Source organism: Centruroides vittatus, unplaced genomic scaffold, assembly GCF_030686945.1.
Source record: "Centruroides vittatus isolate TY-2023 unplaced genomic scaffold, ASM3068694v2 contig_459, whole genome shotgun sequence".
Classification (NCBI taxonomy): Eukaryota; Metazoa; Arthropoda; class Arachnida; order Scorpiones; family Buthidae; genus Centruroides; species Centruroides vittatus.
The window spans coordinates 397,871-417,653 of NW_027122255.1; the positions used below are offsets into that span (position 1 = coordinate 397,871).

Consider the following 19,783-nt stretch of genomic DNA (forward strand, 5'->3'; position numbering starts at 1 on the left):
AGTTTTTAATATAGCCTCCAACCACTTGGTTAATAGTGGTGTTTGTGAAACACAATTTTGATATATCCTTGAATCTAGGGCTGTGAAGTAGGAGTCGGAGTCGGAGTCGGAGGAATTTCTGGCCAGAGGAGTCAGTCGGAAAAAATGTGTCGACTCCGACTCCTACATTTTAAATTTAGTTTAGTTTTTTTATTTAAATGAAAGAAAATTTATTATATATTTATTAATTTTTTAAAATCTTTTTTGTATTTTGTTATAATTCATTTATTTTAAATACAAAATGCATCAATTTAATTTATTAAATATGTATTCTTTGTAGTATTTGTGTTTAGTAGTTCAATTATTTTGACTCAATTGAATTTGAATATGTTGAATCATTTCTTTATTATCCCTGCTCTAAATAAGTACTCTATTTTTCTGAATGAGCCAGACTAATTGATCAGAGTATGTATGTATATAAATATTTCTTTTCTGAACAAGGGGCTGAAGTAGTTAGATCGCACACTTTTTAGTTGGACTAACTTTTCTGGAAAGAGAAATTAAAGTGCAAATGCTGTCAAATATATGTAGATATAGAATTTTATCGTCCCCTTTCTCCTCTTATTAAATATCTCCTAAAAATTAATTTTTTATACAAATAAATATTAATGTAAGTTAAATATTAAAAATACTAACTATAAAAGTATTTGGGTAAATGCCCCAGGATCCTTTCAGAGTTCAGAGTAGGGTAACCCCTATGAGTGCCTCTGCCCCCCATAAAATGGCTTAGTATTTAATTTTGCCAGAATCAGGAGTCAGAGTTGGAGTCGGCCTACCAAAATTATCTGGAGTCGGAGTCAGAGTCGAGTGTTTTTTACCAACTCTGCAGCCCTGAATCGATCTTAAATTTTTATTTAATAAGTTTAATTACATGATTATGGAACTATATTATAGTATCTTTAATATATATTATATAAACATTTTAATTCCATAATTCCATTTTATACAATTTATTACCTTTTAGAATTATTAAAGGAGTACCTATATATCAATTATCAATATTTTAAAAAAATAATTTAATGCTGGTTACTTTATTCCTTTATTTAAAAATGAATATTTTGCTTTTATATTTGTAAACTTCTCTTCATAAGAAGCTAATGCATATATCTTGTAAAAGTAAAAACTTAGAAAACTGAATTCTTAAAAAAGTAGAGAAAATAATATGATAAAATAAGCAATAAACATCTTTAAATGTATGATAAAAATGTAGAAGATAAACAGTTTTAAATAATAAAAACAAAAACAAAATTAATGTGGGTAGATTTTAATTTACAAATCAGATTGAATATGAAAAACTTTAAAATAGATAAAACTAAACAAATAACATTCAAAGAATAAATTGTAATAAAGTAAATTTATTTATTTATTAGCAAAGATTCTAAATTATATTTATAATAGACTGAAAATAAACATGATATTATTTGTATGAAACTTTGTATGTTTTGCATACTGAATTAATATTGTGTCAATATCCAAAGTTTCTCCAAATAAAATAAAAACTCTAGAAAACTATTTTGTCCTAAATGAAATCTGAACCCATATCTTTCAGTAGTTTACTAAATGCTATTACTAAATGCAATAAACCAAATAAACTGAATAAATAACAATTTCAAAACAATTAAAAAAAGAATTTTCGGATTACAAAGTTTTTTTGTTTTGGTTGAATGATTCCTAAGTACTGCCACTAAATCATTATTACTTCTTTGAATAGACAAATGTACTAAAATTTACATTTTAAACATTATTTGTTTATTAACAGAATTAATCATCCATTATTATATAAACATAAATATAATACATCAACAAACAATCCATTATTTAATAAGTCAACTCTTTCTAAATTGAGTTGGCTTCTTAAACAATGATTTATTTGTTGACATCTGTAATATGGGGTCATTATTTCCTATTTAGGAGATGAAGGAAAATAATTCTGATATATTTATTACAAGAATTATTTAAATCGTTACATTCAAAATAATGTTGTAAAATTGATGTTCAGAAAGCATAAAATTTTTATATAACTGAACATTACACAAATTAATACAAGTGCATTCACATATTAAAAAATCTTAAGAATACAAAAAGGTTATCAACTAGATAATTTTTTATGTGTAATTACAATTTTTCTTCTTCCAATAATTTATGTATTTCTTTATCATATGATCATAGTATTTTGTCATTATTCTTAATCATGTAATCATAACAATACATCATTTACAAAATTAAAATGAATATTTATATATAAACAATCTAATTGCATTTTCCAAGAATATTTTACTATTAATTATACATTAATTAAATTTATTCATTGACAAATCTAAAATTAGTCAAATTGTATTATTGAATAGAACAATTGTGCTATTGTTCATATTGTATAATAATGTGAATAAATACTTATACTATTTAATGAATATTGTTTTTATTAATATTAGTTTATTCATAATGTTAACTGTTATATTGTTATAATGTGATAAAACTTTGAAAATTTATTCTACTGAACTAATTATTTTAATATTAATGACTGTATGAAACATGTCATTAATATCAAAATAATTTTCATGTTTTGATATTGTAGTTATTCTATTTTACTTTAAAATATTTCTCAAAAAAGTTTGATCCTATTTAAAAGGTCATAAATCTTGGTGTAATAATAACAAAGAACACTATCATATTCATCTAGTAGATAAATTTCTTTATAAACTAAGTTGAAAACACTAGTTTATACAATCATCATCAAATTCAAATATAACGTGAAAAATAGAATTATAAAATTCAAATTGTATACTGTATATTTTTAGACTATAATTCTTTAAAACATTTATTTTAATGGAGAAGTAAACAAAACAAAATTCCAACCCATTGAGTCATAAATACTTTGAGTTTCCCAGTTTTTTCCCCTTGGCAATGAATCAGAAGTATTCATGATCTGATAGATAAGAATTTTTGTTGATTTCTCCATTAAAGTATTTTTTAAGGAATTAAAACTTTATGATTCTATATCTTCGTTATTATGTTTGAACCTGATGATGGCCTATGAACTAGGTTGAAAACATTAGTTTATATAAAAAATTAGTCAACTTTCTTCATTCCTATAAAAGTAGACACCTCTAAGCAATTACATTATATAAATACATTATATATTTATAATATAATTTGTATAATACAGTACATAACATAATTTTAAAACAATAAAGAAGCAAAACATAATGTTTGTAAAAAGATAATAGTAATAATAGTAAAAACTTTCATTATAAAGTTCATATTATAAATAATTTAAAGAATAAATTAGTTTAGATACTTAAAATTATCATAATCATCAAAGATAATTTTATTTATTTCTATCGAAAACTAAAATTAAAAATAAATAAATAAATTCTCTTATATACAATTTATTAAAATAAAATTAGAAAATCCATTTGTTCTTTAATAATTTTTTATTTAATGATCAATTTAAATATGTGTCTAACCAATTTGTCTTTACAGATAAGTTTTTTGTTTAGAAAAATTTTTATTGATAATTTTAAACATTAAATATATTTTGATTTATTTCTATTAAGATTGTTTTTATAATAATTTGACACATACTTATTTTCCAGAGAACACCAGCCACAATATGGATCTTGCGCACCTAAGCAATCTCCACAACTCTTGTAAACTTGGCACTCTTGAACTTTGATCATTGTTACCTATAAATATTTATAAAATTTATTTGAAATTAGATTAATAAATCTTCATTTTAATTATAAATATTAATCAAATTTTCTGCTTTTAAAAGTGTTGGAATGAAAATATATTCTATTCATTTAATATTATCACATTTAATATTTTCTATGCATAAGATTAAAGATTAGCATATAATGAATTTGAGAATTTAATTCAACCGTAACATGTTTCTAAAATTTGATTAATGGATATACAAAATTACTAATTTAATTTAATCTGCTTATTGCATAATATAAAGTTTTTAATAAATATAATTAAAATCCATTAATACACCAAATTTAACATATTTTTTAACTTTCATTTTAGTTTTTTTAAATAAAAATAGAAATTATTTCATGCTTTAAACACTTTCTTACAGTATAGATATTTGTTTCATTACTATTAGTTTAATTTAGACTGCTAGGCAAATATTTCTCAATATAGACCAATATTTGGTTATATTACAATAGATTTGTATATGATAGATAGATACTTCATAACAGCAGACAGCATGCTGCAATATTAACTAAATTAAATATTTTAGTTTTACGTGATATTAACTATTAATTGGATTGCTAAAATCAAATATTATACAGTAACTCCAGAGGAGATTTATTTAGTTAATTAATGTTTCTCAGTTTTAAAATCAACCATTTTTGTGTTTTTACACAAAATATTCCTTAAATTGTGAAGAAATATATAAAATATTCTTTAATGGAATTAATTTAAAGTTAATTATTGTTAATTATCTTTTTAAACTGATATTTAGAAGAATGTTCTCTAATTCTAATGATATAATAGCTTAATGATAAGTTGATTATAATAGCTGATAGAAAATGAAAGAAGTGAGATGGAGCCTGATCATTCACAAACATAGTCTTATTTCTCCAAAAATAATTAAAAAAAATACATGAATAAAATTAATAAAACAAATAAATACAGATTTTTCACTTCTTATCAGAAGAAAATTTATACCACTTTGGTATCATGTTTTTAAATTTTGCTCTTTTAGAACTGAAAGTATTTATTTACCATAACTTATTTTGTATTATAATAATTAAAACTGCACTTGAAACTCATAAGTTTAGTATAATATATATTATTTATAATATATATATATATATATATATATTATAAATAACTAATCATTTTAGAAGCAATCTGTAAATAAAAATCATTTTCTTTTAAAAAATTTCTTTTAATATTTGCAATAAAATTTATTAAGCTATTTTATTTTTTAATTTTGCCATTATTTTAAAGTTCTATACTAGGTTTCATTTCTAAAAAACAACAAAACCTCTATACATTTAATAATAAATTATTTTATATATCTGGAAGATATATTTATAATGATGTAAAATATAATAACTAGAGCTTTTAAGTAGAGAAATTTGATTTATAAATTATATTAAATCTTTCCAAGTTGAAAATGTACTCTTTTAAGCAAGATCAAGCATATAAATCATAAAAAAAGAAATTATAAAAAGGAATTGAATAAAAAAATGTTACATTGTATAACAACATTTTCTAGAAAATAAAAAATAAACATATATATATATATATATTCTATTTGTAGAATTCTTTTGAAGATATTTAATAAAATATATATGTAATCATTTATTTGAAGTTTATCATATTATTAAACATGAATAATTTCTAAAAGAATAAATTTCATAATAGATGTGATCTGATATTGTTATTCAATAAATCAGAATTGTAAAAGTTTGCTGATATGAATGTAAAAATATGTTTGCAAATTCTAAATAATGTAATACAATAGCTCTTTCGTTTAATATGTATTCTAGTCGTGCTTAAATACATTATTATGCAATAGAATTTGTGGTATCGTCCCAATGATCATACACAGAAGAGTCTAAAGATCTTTAAAAAAACAAGAAAAATAAAATAGTTTTAAAATTTTGTTTGATATCCATCAGAATTCCATTATGTAAGTATATATTTACTGCTTTATTTTAGATAATAATGCAAATATACTATTTACATTATTATACTAATATAATTTTACCATCATTCAATTCAATATAATTTATTTATAATATTCGAAATTCAATTACTTCACTACTACAATGTTTTCTTATTAATAATAATTTTTCTTTCTATTGAAAATTGTAATTCTTTTCATTAAATAAACTAATTTAAATTGTAATTTATATTTTAATGTAAATTGTTAATGTCAAATTTTTATTAATTTTATTTTTAAGAGTTTTAATAAAATGAAATATTAAAACTTCAGAGATTTAAAATGCATTTAAAAGTATGAAATTTTTAACCACAACTTTGAAAAATATAGTTTTTATCTGTAGTTATGAATATTGACTATTCTGTTTCTGTAGAAGAGACAGAAATCTCTTGCATATCAAGCAAGATAAAGCAAATGCACATCAAATAATGTCATTCTGTCTTCTCATTTGGAAGTTAAATCCAATTGAGCCACTTACAACAGGCAATTACAGTATATACTAAAAGCATAGTTCCAACAAATCTCCAATTTCCCAAATCCCTTAACTTTAACAACAGCAAGGAAGCTTCAAAGTTCAATAGTTGAAATATAAGCTGGACATCCCTGCCCTGGCACAAGGTGAACAATCCAAGGTTGAATCACCTGCTTGGGGAGAAATGCAGGGGATGAAGAGGAAGAGAAGAGGGGGAAGTGTTTCCATGGTAACAGTCCAGTAACAGATGGCTAGTGTCACATGCCGAAATATTGGAACTATGTCTATGGAGTAACGAGAGTGAGCTTTCCATTTTCATAACTGCATGCAGTGGTTTCAATTTGGAGTCTGTCGGCCGGAAAATGAGAGACGACGCAACCATAAAGAAAAACCGGGTACAGCTCATTGAAGGTGCATGCTCCCGACTTCAATAAGTCGTTTGGTTTCAACCACAAGATGGTTGTTTGGTCAGTAGAGCGTAGTTAAACCGCCCCCCATTTTCTGTCATGTCCAATACTGTTAGCTGCAGAATGGAGATCTGAAGGGAAAAGAGGTTTATAATCTTTAAGTTTGTCTGCACCTGATCATCAGGAGATCTGCTCATTTATCATTTTGACTACAGTATCAGAAGAAGTAAATATGAAAAAAGACAAAAAAAAAATTTTAATCTCTTGATAATCTTTTTTATATTAAATTATATCTTTTATTGACAAATAAGCCTATAAAATAAGTCTAATTATACCAAAATAATAATAATTTATTATGAACGTCTATCTAAACAGTCATAAAAACTATTTTAACTAAATAAACTGTTGTTTATTTTTATATCAGGAATCAGGTATAAATAAAAATTATTTAAAAGCATTAGATTCATTGTTCGTTTTCAAAGGCAAATATTGCTCGCATTTCAGTATAGTGTAGAGGTACATGAACTTTCCTGGAAAGCTGCCATAAATATTGCTATAACTTTATTCAATAAAATTACTAAAATTTATATTTAAAATCTTTTAATAAAAATTAATTCAGAGCTTACTATAAAAAGACTTTTTATTCCTTTTCTTAATATTTCTAAAATAAAAATCTACGGGAAAGTTTCTCGACCTTTTCGCGTGTGGAGACGGTAGTGTCATTAAAAAAAAAAGAAGCGATTCGATAGATCGCGACCTACTGGTTGAATTAGCTCCAATCTATAAAAAATAATCAATTAAAATCGTAACATTCTGTTAAAACTCGGAAATATTTATCATAACAGATACACGATATATTTATAAACTCTGTTTAAAGAGAAATTTATAACTCTATTCGCAAAAATACATCCATTCTAACACCCTTTTCTTCAAAGAGCATGAAAAGAAGAGGGAAACAAAAACAAAAAAAAAGCACTCGAAACGGTATTTACTACAAAATAAGACACGAGAAAGATGTATTCGGTGGCAATCTGAGTGAAACATGCTATCCTGTCATTAGCGCTCCTCCATTTCCACGTGAGTAAAAATTCCGCGAAAATGCCACACTTAACTGCACGTGATTGGTACATAGGCTTTAGAATGTGTATAAGATCCAACAATTTTATTAATGCTTTCGTGAAACATCAATGATTTACATCGGTTAAAAACAATGCATTAAAGCATTTTTATAATTTCGGTCTTGAAGATTTATTTTATTTTATATTTAAAATACGAAAAAGAGAGAGCAAAGTATATTTTCTCATCCCATGCCAGAGAATCTCAATTGATTGCAGTAGTTTATATATATATATATATATAGGTAGATGCGGTGTGCATGTCTTATCCAATCTAGTTGAAGTGCGCGACGAACCACTGGGGCCAGTCGATAATACACATTAAATTCTTTTGCCCGTTTTTATCTCAAGCTGTTGGATCACTCGACCTAAGATCAGAGTAATTTCGATTACAATCTCCTAAATGGGAGTGTCTCCTAAATGCCGATTCATACATGAACTTCCTTTTTTTTTCCTTCCTCCTCCTTCTTCTTCTTATTTCCAAATTCCAATTGATGGCGTTTCTTAGCCGCATATATTTCGGGAGAAAAAAAGGAAATGCAAATTCGAAAGTATAGACAGAAAAGTAGAAATTAAAAAAAAAATGATATTGTGAGATTAGGAGTTAAAAATAGTATTCTTATGATTAAAAAGAGATAAAACCATTTCCTTCTTTCGCAATATAATAGATTAAAGCTATAAGCAATTCTTTATAAAATTTCGATTAGATTAAGCATTTATACAACTATAAAAATAACTTAAAAAATTAATTAATTTTAAAGCTTAAAATAAATTAGATTTATTCTTAATTCTAGAGAAAGTAATAAAATTGACTTCTCTTCTTTTTTATATTTTAATTTTAATATTAAATTCCGAAGATATTTTTTGATTTAAAAATCGAAAAGTGAATTTATGATAGATGATAAGAATATATTTCAAAGTTTTATAAATCCTATTTTATATTTCCTGATTGAAAAATATAAAGATATAATCCATAATCCTTTGTTTTTCTTTTATTTTTATTTCTTTCTTTTTTGAAGGAAAATATCGTTTTTAGGAGAACATCATCTTTTACCGATCTTGATCTATTTTTCTTAAACATTTAACCGATACATGTAATATTTCGTTGTACAAAATGACTAAACAAACTATCGAAGAAATCTACGAATAAAAAGAAAGAAAAAAGTGTAATATTTTCAAATTTTTCCTGTTCTAACTCCCAATTTTCAAAAGAAACCGTTTCGAATTTTTCTTTTTTCTTTCTCTTCAGGATCTTTATTTCTGCAAATATTTCAATTTGCTTCCAGGCAAAAGGGATTGGATTGAAGATATATTTGGGTGCCTTTGGGTGGAAAAACACTCTATATAATATAACTTATGGATAATTTTCTAACGTAAGAAGAGTGAACGTACAAACTGACCTGATAGATTCTGATATGAAAAATTCACTTTGTTAAAATTGAAAATGTAAATCCTATTTCGTAGATCCCTGTTGGTAGTATCTAAACCATCGCGGAACATTTTATTCCAGTTTAAACAGCTAATCCTTATTTATACGATAAACATTTAATTCGAAATTTAATCGAGAATCAAAATACGAAATTTTCTTAATGTCTAAGAATGGGCAACTTCTTTCTTTGGTCAATAGGCCTATCTGATGATGAAGTTAACATTTGACAACGAAGAACAAAAGACATGCTGATATGCTGTCAAGTAAAAGTGATTCAAATATTTTCTCTTCTTGCGTGTCGGGAATTGTAGTAAGAGAGGTTGGGGCCAAAACCCGATAGAGATGTTATGAAGGTACATCATGCAATGTTTTCGACTGATTGTCACGGAGTGGGTGTGGTAAAGACTTCGGCCATTATAATTGTAGTTGTAGCTGGATATGTGCTAGGACAGTTGGTGCCACAATAATTCTTAGAAAATCATACGGATGAAACCGTGCGGTTTTGCAGTCACTGACCTTTTATCGAAATTAATTTTATTTGCCTCTATATTAAATTGTTAAGTCTAATCTTGAAAATCCCAATTGGAAGAAATGGCTCCTCGTAAAAATTATTAACTTTTCTATAACGTCGTCAAGACATTTTTTATGGCTGATTGAAATTCGTTAATAAAGTAAATATATCATCAACTTATGATGAGAAATTATTTTTATCCAAAGAACATCTTCATATATTATACGATAAAATATTTTAAATGTTTAATAAAGTAAATTTGCATGTAGTTTTCTGTAATACACATTAATTTCTTTAAATACAAACAAAAAAGAACATTGAAAAATATAACATAAGTTACTTCTCCAATGCGACATCCTATCGTTTGTCTCATTCAGTCAAGTAATTTCATTACTAACGATAATCAATACGATTTAAGAAATGGCCAAAGTCACTGGATAAGGGACATTGTTTGACAGTTATTCTTTATTACTCGAACAATTTCATTTCCTGCTATTCTCGAATTGGTTCGTTTTCAATTACTCAGCCAAAATATCTCTCTCTTTTTTTTTACCGGTTTCATACAACGAAAATATCTTCCACTCTCTTCTCACGTTTGGTTGGTAATTGACTCCAACGACGTCGTGATACAGTCGACATACAATAATTTCTGGACAGAAAAGCCATAGATTCGACATTTTCGGGCACATCCAATCCATATGTGGTTGCTGTAAAGGTTGTTGGTTGCAGAGGAGCGGCCTGTGAGATTGTATAAGCATCGGAATGCAGTTCCAGATTTCAAAGCGTGTGGCGTAATTGCTTTCCAGTCATAGCGCTTTTCTGATCGAAGACCGAGGTCACTCCAACAATACAAGAAAACAGGAGAAATAAGGCGAAGTGAATTCGATGGCAATGTTCTGTTAAGAACTCCCCACTTCTGATAGAATTGACTAGCTTCCATTCGAAACAAAACACCTCAAAAAACGCTACTTGTACATTACCAATACATGTTCATTTTGAACCGAAACACGATTTTGAAGCAAACAGCCTTTTTCCGGATCTTTTGAATTGAAGTAAAATCTTCAAACGAATACCCAAAACGAGAACCTAACTGGGAATAAACAACAGATATAAGATGCAGAAAATTGTATTTGTATCTAAACTAAAATGGCATTACTTCTTCTTTTTTTTATTCGCTCCATTTAATGCCGATTTTATTTTGTTGTTCTTTTCTTTTTAAACGTTAATTGCTTCTTTAAAACTCTCAATTAATTAGAACATAAATAACGTCGTCGACAAAAGAAACTATTTTTATTATTAATGGTAATTTTTCAAAGTGAATCACAATTTCCATACGTTCGAATTAAAAACAAATTGTTTTTAGGAAAGAGCAATTAATAAAATCTCCAGACAGTCTGCAGTCGGGGTTATTATCTGGTGAATTAGGTTGGACTAGAGAAGAGCAGTCAAGAATGCCACATTAATTACACCGTGAGAACCAAACAATAAATATTTCAGTTGTGAGAGCTCAGACTGGTTTCTATATTAAAAATATATTTCTTGGCAATAACTACTTCAACAGAGTGCACTGGGTTGTAATCCAGTTCTGTTTTTCTTTATATTAACTTTTATTTATATTTTTTCTTAATTATTAGGTTTTGTTTCCAAATTTTCTATACATTCATTTGTAAATTCGATAAAAGTTTCATTTTAAAGCGTAAACGAGATAATCTTTTATCTAATTTTAATCTAATCAATCTTTTTCTACAATTTCCAAATCCTTAAAAACGCTCTTTTATGCATACATTTACCGATTTTTGGAAATAATATGTTTTTTATTAGTCAAAAACATAAACAAATTACGCGAATTTCTCTCGATATTGCAATCGGAGCATCTCGACATTTGAGAGCATTAATCACAACCAGTCTCTTAATACTAATTAAATTATTAGAATAGGAATTAAAGTAACTAAAAATAGTAACAACACGGCCGTTAAAAGTCTTTAACCTAAGATTGTCTCCTATAAGTATGAGTGACGTCGAAAGATCAATAAAGTCTCGAGAAGCACGCACAAAGACAAGTTTCTTGGAAGCACACATTGTTTGTAAGTTTGAAGGATCCCAATTAGAAACGAGGAGTTGAGAAACAATCTACAGTAGATATCTTTGTCTAGTCTTCAATAAGTCTATAAAAAAAAGCACTTACCTTTCGATCCGTCATAACGTACAGAAAATCCTTGCTTTTATCGAACAACATGTCTTGGTTGACAACTCGGCCATCATCAATAACAATGTCGCTATATTCAAAAGCACTTGTCACAGACTCAACAACCACCTAAAAAAGTAAAAAAAAAATTAAAAAGAAATATAGATATGCATAAAGAAAATCATATAAAGGATAACGCGGTTAACAATTTCAATATATTCGGTTAATAAATTTTATTTTAACGAAATTAGATTCATCGTTTTATTGAACGAAATGTGATATGTTTGGAGAAGGAGACTATCTGCATCCTTATCTGAATTTATATTTTTATTAACTGTTCTTTCCCCTTCAACAGAGAATTTTCTCTTTCAGAAAAATCGATTTTTTTTTTCCTCCCTTCATCTTTAGAAGAAATATCTAAGTAATATTAAATGTTGAGTTTCTAATTTGAGATTTTGAAAGATTAGAATTGAGTTTTTTTCTTTCTTTTTCATTTTCGTGACGATAAGAATATTCAACATTATAATGCTAGTATTTGTTACAATGTTAATTCTTTCTCAGAAAAGTGTTTTAGCCAATTAAATTTTGTGTAAATACGTGTTAAACATCATTAGAAAAAATAAAAATGTAAGAAGAGTAAATGGATAGTACGTAAAAATACAAAATTGGTGTTTCTTCTCCATCTGGCAAACAAGTAGAAAATTGCAGATAATATTACAAAAGCACGAATTTCTTCATTAAACAATTTCAAAGATATATATTCAATATCAGTAATGATACCAATGAATTTTTTTAAACTATGAGTTATCTAGTATATTCTGTACGTAACATCACTTATGAAATCAACTCTATTCTTTAAGGCCATTATCTAATTCAGCCAAGTGCAACGACTCGACTGTATAATATAGCTTCATAAATGCCTACTGTGTTAATGGAAAGCGGAAAATTCGTGCATTGCCAATGACTGCTCACCTCATGAATTGCAACGCCATAAAACAATATGAGTGTTGTTAAAGACAATATAAGAGAACATTGTCTGCATAAGTGCATTCAACACGTTACACCAAGCTTCGGTTCGTTAAAAGTAACCATACTCGAATTTATCCGGTACATTTTTTTCGTAAGTAGACCTGATCGTCTTAAATCAATCAAACGGGAAAATAGTGCTTTGAATAACATCTAGATGTCGATGTAGTTGTCTCCTACCTTTTGTCAGTGGCGGAGCTTGTCAAAGAATTGATTGATGCATCTTGCAATCACAACACACGCTCATACCCAACTTGTAATGGAATGCTGGCGGCTATGTTAATATTTACAGAAAATTCGACTTCGTTTGCATAGAATAAATCTCCGCTTGCATTCCAGTAATGTAGTTTACACCAAAACTTGATGCTTCTATACACCTGGGGCGATGTCTGGTGATGCACACTTCCACTATTGGCTTTATAGTAAGTAATTTTTCCGTGCGAGTTAGCATGCTGCTTATTTTTAATAGCAAGAATTTTTTTAAAGGTCCAACTTGTTTATTTGTCTACGAATAATTGTGTTAAAGTACGATGCATCTCCAGTTTATTATACTGTGTAATATTGTTGTAGTCGGTAGGGTATTCAGTTAATGAATCTCGAGTTGTAAATGGTTTATGGTGTTAACTTACTGTCTGCAAGTAATAATGTTTAGATGCTACCGTTCCAGTTATAGAAAACAGAAGCCTTAAAGTAAGAAGATTCCTAAATTCCTTCAAGTGAATGTTACTTTGAAGAGCCAATAAAACTGATCGGAAACGAAAGAATCGTGTTGTTCTTGGAGCCATCGACCTCTCTTGGTTCTTTCTATAAAAACTACAGTTTTTCCCCCTTTCGGAACTTTACTATTCGATAAAAAAAACTGATCGAAATTATCCGACACAGAAAACATCATCAAAAGTGCCAAGAAATTCAGCAGCCATAATTATAAGGGACTTAAAAATAAATATAAAATATTAACAAAACTATTAAGATAAAAAAAAATATTAAATATATATCAATTATTTTGATATTTTAAAAATATATTCTAAGAGAGTTATTAAACTAAGCGAAAATCAATGTATAAGTCAAACGTGTCCTTATTAATAATGCATAATCGCTTTTCTTGTATGTAAATCACTACATATAGACTAATTAGCGATAGTCGTACTGTCTATTAGCAACGTGAAAAAGATTAAATTTGAGTTTTTATAGTAAAATTGTGAACATCTGCAATGGAGTAGTCAGCGAAGCACGTCGTACGGCAACAGAAGTGTTAATTTCTTTCAAGATCTCGACTATCATTTCCTAAATAAAAAATTAATCATTTGTCCTTAATATGTCGCTGTACTAATGAGAGATGGTACTATTAGCTATTAGCGGTGAAGGGATGTTATTTGCCAGATCATTCTGTAGATCACTTCAACAGTGTCCAGACCTCTATCGCTACAATCTCATTTTCCAAGAGTCACTTAGAAAAATATATGACCCGATATTTCAACAAGCTATCTGGCCAAACAATGTTGATCATCATTTCATCGTCGCGAAGTTGTACAAACTAAAAGAATTGAAACCAATTGGAAGTATTTTTCTCTCCTCCCGACAAATGAACTTAAAGTGGATAGATCCAGTTGTATACCGCTCCGATCGAAATCCAAAACGATAAATCAATTTATTTTCGTGAGGGTCTACACTAATGACGTCATCGCCGACTCCATGAGGCAATGCCGGAGAACCTAATGATTGGCCCTAAACGAAACTGAATTACTTCGGATGTTAATACAAAATTATCAAATGTAATTAATATAATGTTAGATGTATTAAATTATTTTTCGATAAATACGTAATAGGTCGATTATATATTTTTACCATTATTTTAATCACATTTCCTGCCTGTTAGCAATCAAAAATGGAATAAAAAAAAGTCGTACGAAACTACTTTATCGATTCATAATGATCCCAAAGTACTGTAATCTCCAAATTCACGAATTTCGTGACCATATTAAATGGATAGAAAGCAATAAAAGCAAACAACGCCCAAACTAATACCATCTCTCTCTCTCTTTCTCTCCCTCACTCCCTTTCTCTTTCCATAAAGATGGAAGAGAATCTCCAAAATAATCAAATGGTCTTCTTGGATACAAAATAAGATAATGATCTTACAGGCACAACCGGAATTATCACTTATTACAACAATTCATTTGTCATAAATCCGTCAGTTAAAGCAGTTTCCTCCATCCAAGCGAATGCCATTTTGTAAAGAAGGAAATGACGAACGAGAAACGTTAGTCATTCTGAATATATTTATCGTCGATATAAATTCAAATAATTTGATTCGAAATAGTAGAAAACAAGTTGAATCTGGTAACAAAGGCGAAGAGTACAATTTTTCTTAGAATTCTAAAAAAATAATAATAATAAGACGAGTATCTTTTATGAGATTGCATCTTGAAACCAAAATTTATAGACAGCAGTTACAAGAATATCTTCCAATGTTATTTGGAACATAACAATACTTCACCAATGAAACTTTCTCCGATTGCATTCACAAAGTATGAATAGGATCCGCTTGATTCCTTTTACAATGGAAGAGATTGGACTGACTGATGTATTATGCATCAGTAATAACGTCAATGGTTATGCTTTGTTGATGGACGACGACTAATAGTCTGTTGAATCGCATCTTACGCCTTTGATTTGTTTACATGGCTAAACTGATTGATACAACTTGTAGTTGCATTAAATATTGCTCGCTTCTCTTCCTCTTCCTTTCTCTCTCTCTCTCTCTCTCTCTCTCTGCATTTTTTTAACAACTATTAACAGCATGTGGTTTTATTGAGTCATCAAATTCCCCCAAACATATCTCCCAACTTATTAAACGTGTTGAATATTTTATGAATGCGTAATCTTGCGTTTTTAACATCTTTTTCACTGAAAAAATGATAAAATTTAAACAAATTTTACTAGATAATTATGAACAGAAGCAAAAAAAGTAAAGATAATTATGAAGGAAAAGCAAAGAAATATGAAAGCAAAGTAAAAAACCGAACACTCCGTGAACAAAAAGCAAAGAATAAATGATGAAAAGTCCAAAAATAAATTATTAATTTGGACATTTCAGTAAGATTTTCCAAAATAATTTCAGATTTCACTAAATAATAGCGTATTTTCTCCATTTGAAAAATGATACAAATGTGCTTAAGGTATAAATTTAAAAAAAAAAATGTAGTTTAAAAAAAGAAAAATTCTCCAACAGATGTTGAAAGAAATTTCATCACTAATTTAGTGTTTAGTAAAATATACTTGACTGATTTCTTTACTTCAAAAAAAAAAAGAAAAAAATTTAAAAAACGATTCGATCACTCCGACAGCTGTTAATTCAATTTCTTTTTTTCCCCTTATCGAAACCAAATTTCTTAAAGGATACGAGTTAATTAGTTTTTTCCTTACTCTTTAAGAGGACAAAATATCCAATGCTCCAATTATAATTTTGTTTGTGAGAGAAACTGGATATTCTTATCATCTCCATGACCTCTTTTTACAAATGCTGCTAAACCATAAAAGCATATCGCTTTAATTCTCACGAAGATACGGTTAAATGGACTTTGTGCATCTTTTTTTTCAAATTTACTTAACATTTTCTTTGTTTCTTTTTTTATACATCGCTCCGTTGGTAGTAGACTAAGTTGAATGGCAATGCCAAAGTCATCCAAATTTGCACCATTCATTCTATATTTACGCGAGATGTCATCGAGAAGACCCACATAATTTTGGAATTATGCCATTTGGAACTTGTACGGATACTCGCTAACACATTAAAAATATTTTTTAAAAAAAGGAAGAAAGAAAGAAAACACGATCCTAGTCAACAAACTTTTTTTCCAGAAAAAAAAAGGAAAAGAATTTTATATATCGTTTTTCTAATGCGAAAAGTTTAATAAAAATTCTTTAAATCTCTTAAGAGAAGTTTTTTTCGAATGTTTACGATTTTTATCTTAGACAAAAATACACGTGTTTCTCTAACATAGGAAGGTCTATCTAGCTTCAACCTTTATCTCGGTATTTACTGAGTATTCTTAGGATTATAGATTACTTCTGGACGGTCGGAGTTGCAAAAAAGGAATTTTTTAAGTCGTAGAAATCGCTTTATGAGCTGCAAGACTCCTCTAGCACCATTTGGAAGGATAGCAGAATAAGAGAGTGAGAGAGAAAGAGAGAAGAGAGTGGGTAAGGTCGATGCACCCTAAATGTGTTTGTAGCTTTAATAAGCTGTTAGCAATCTCGCTAGGAGCATCTAAGTCTCAAGACGACGCCAGCCTTTCTCTATACCGACATTTCTCTTATTCTCTAGTGTTGTATTCCTTAGAGAAACAAGGCTGCTGATTCAAACAAAAGATCGCCAAACACACTTCCTCGAAACGTCCGAATTAAATTACGATCTGTAGCTGCATCGGTACTTACTACCGTCGCTTTATTTAACCTCCACCTCGCTAGATGTCGCCACCAGTCGAGGAGGTTCTTTTTGATTTTAAACAAAAAAATTCGAGTCGCAATATTAAAAAAATTAAAATTAAAATTAATTACTTTTAAGATTATTATAATCCTCGAGCAACATCAATAACAAAATGCTATCTTTATTATCTTATTATTAATATTATTTAATGAAGAATCTCCCAATTTAATCAAAATTGTTTTTATGGATTATTTAACGACTTTATTCAATAATTTTTTTAAAAAATATTTTAAATTTTAATGACCATAAATAAAAGGATAAAAAACAAAAGTATTCCGAATGATATCAATTTAGAATGATTATAAGTTTTAAAAATTTTAATAATTAATATAAAAATATTTGTCATTTATCATTATTTTTCTTTAAAGAAATTTGATTCGAATAATTTTTTTTATTATTTAAATAATACGTAAAACAAAGAAGACGTTTCATTGGGCGAATACAAAATTTTGAATATGAATCTCAACCAATAAGATTTAATACTCAAATCAAAGTTTAGTATTGATTGAATTTTAAATTTTATACCTTAAAATTTACATTAATATACTCATTTAATCTTAGTATAAAAATATATATTGATTTTTTTAAATATATATATAAATATTTCTTCGAGAATGAAAAAAAAACTTTATTTTTGGATATAAAAATTTTATGTTTCAACCTTATTCCCATCTGAAATTTTCGAAATATAAAAGGAAGAAAAGAAGAAAAAATTGGAGAAAAACACGATTATCAGAAGAACATTTTATTGCCAAAAATTTGCACCTGGACTCATCTTTATTTCCGATTGAGCCAATCAGAAGCAACCGGAATCATTAAGAGAACCGGAAATGATTGGATGGAGCACGTGCGGATATAGAACACTCATTTGACTATCTGCCTCATTCGTCTTACTTTCTGCCAACAAATTTTGTAATTCATTCAATTCGGCGGAATTTAACCCAGGAGAGGAAATACGAAATATTACATTCGAACATCTCGGATGCGGATGAAGGCAGATTTGATTTTACGACTCTTTAATCCCAAAATAAATCTATTATCTGTCAAATAAGAAAAAATACAAATTTTCGAAGTAACTATTTATATAAACTATGAAATATAAAAGCTTACGCTCTTTTATCTATGACAAATTATTTAGGGAAATTAATTTCCATTATATTTGCGGATATTGTATTTTCTTCTACTACTACGGTTTCATTGCAGCTTTATGCCTATCTCATTATATAACTGCAGTCTTATGTTCTGTTGTATTATGTTATTATATGCTCCTTCCGCTATAATGTTACTATTAAATGCTGCTCCTACTAATATACTACCATCTTGTGCTCTGTTGTACTATTGCTGCCATCTTTTATACAATATATACGTTATTAATAGTTCTTTCTACACTATCTTCTATTCCTGCATTAATATTCTCTGCTCCTTATAATAATATCTTCTATCCTGTTATTAATTTCTGTTGTTCTTTATATCTTAATGCTAATATCTCCTATTCCTACTGTACGGTTATTATCTGAAACTTGTACCATAATATTAAATTTTTCTGTTACTGATGCTTATGTGTAGTATCCTTTCCTTTTAATAGTGTTGTTGCTGTCTTCTACTACTTATATTAAAATATTAATATTTTCTGCTTCTTAAATTACAAAGCTAGTATCTTCTGCTTTTACTATATTGTTATCTGTGTCTCCTTATATTATAATATAGGAGTAAAAGCTATTAGTATTATAATATAAGGAATAGAGAATATTAATATTTTAATATAAGCAGAGAATAATAATAATACATTAGGAGTAAAAAATACCAGCATAAAAGTATAAGAAGAATATAATGATACAATAGGAACAGAAAGTATTAGTATTATAACATAAGAAGCAGCAAATAATAATAGTACAATAGGAACTGAAGGTATTTACTATCCTCTACTACTTCCATAACACTACTAATAGCTTCTGCTCTATTCAACTGCATTGTTACTATACACTATACTTTCTACTATATTTTTACTCCCCTCAGCAAATTTTGGGCTGGCAAAATAAAAAACGAAAGAAAAATGCATTAAGACATCGTTTTTCGGTAAAACTGTGGCATGTGTTGCGCACAATAGAAAAATCTGAATAATGATACGGGAGTATTCTTTAACGTCACGTTTACGAAGCAAAAAAAAATATAAATAATATATGATTATTACATACCTTAACATATTAAATATCGACAGAATATTTAATAAATGTTTATTATAACAAGACGAATCAATAACTAATGCGAAAATAAATAGCTAGTGCTTATCGCTAATGTCGTGGAAGAGTCGGCAATATGTCTTTCTTTGATCCATCGTTAACTGTCTGGTTGGAGAATGTGTTCCAGCTGGTATGCAAATGAAGCAAAGATATACTATTGCAGGAATGTATAGGCAATGATCTATGC

General features: G+C 27.9%; 1 protein-coding gene across 4 annotated transcripts in view; it reads right to left on the reverse strand.

The window, feature by feature from the left end:
- PlexA (plexin A) overlaps nt 1-19,783 on the reverse strand; it is a 167,499-nt gene that overhangs the window by 118,476 nt on the left and 29,240 nt on the right. For all 4 annotated transcript variants that reach the window (XM_067272897.1, XM_067272896.1, XM_067272894.1 and 1 more), the window contains exons 4-5: nt 11,842-11,970; nt 3,625-3,725 (exon numbers count right to left, since the gene is read on the reverse strand). In XM_067272897.1, the coding sequence (XP_067128998.1) occupies nt 3,625-3,725; nt 11,842-11,970 (230 nt within the window). The remainder of the gene's footprint in view (nt 1-3,624; nt 3,726-11,841; nt 11,971-19,783) is intronic.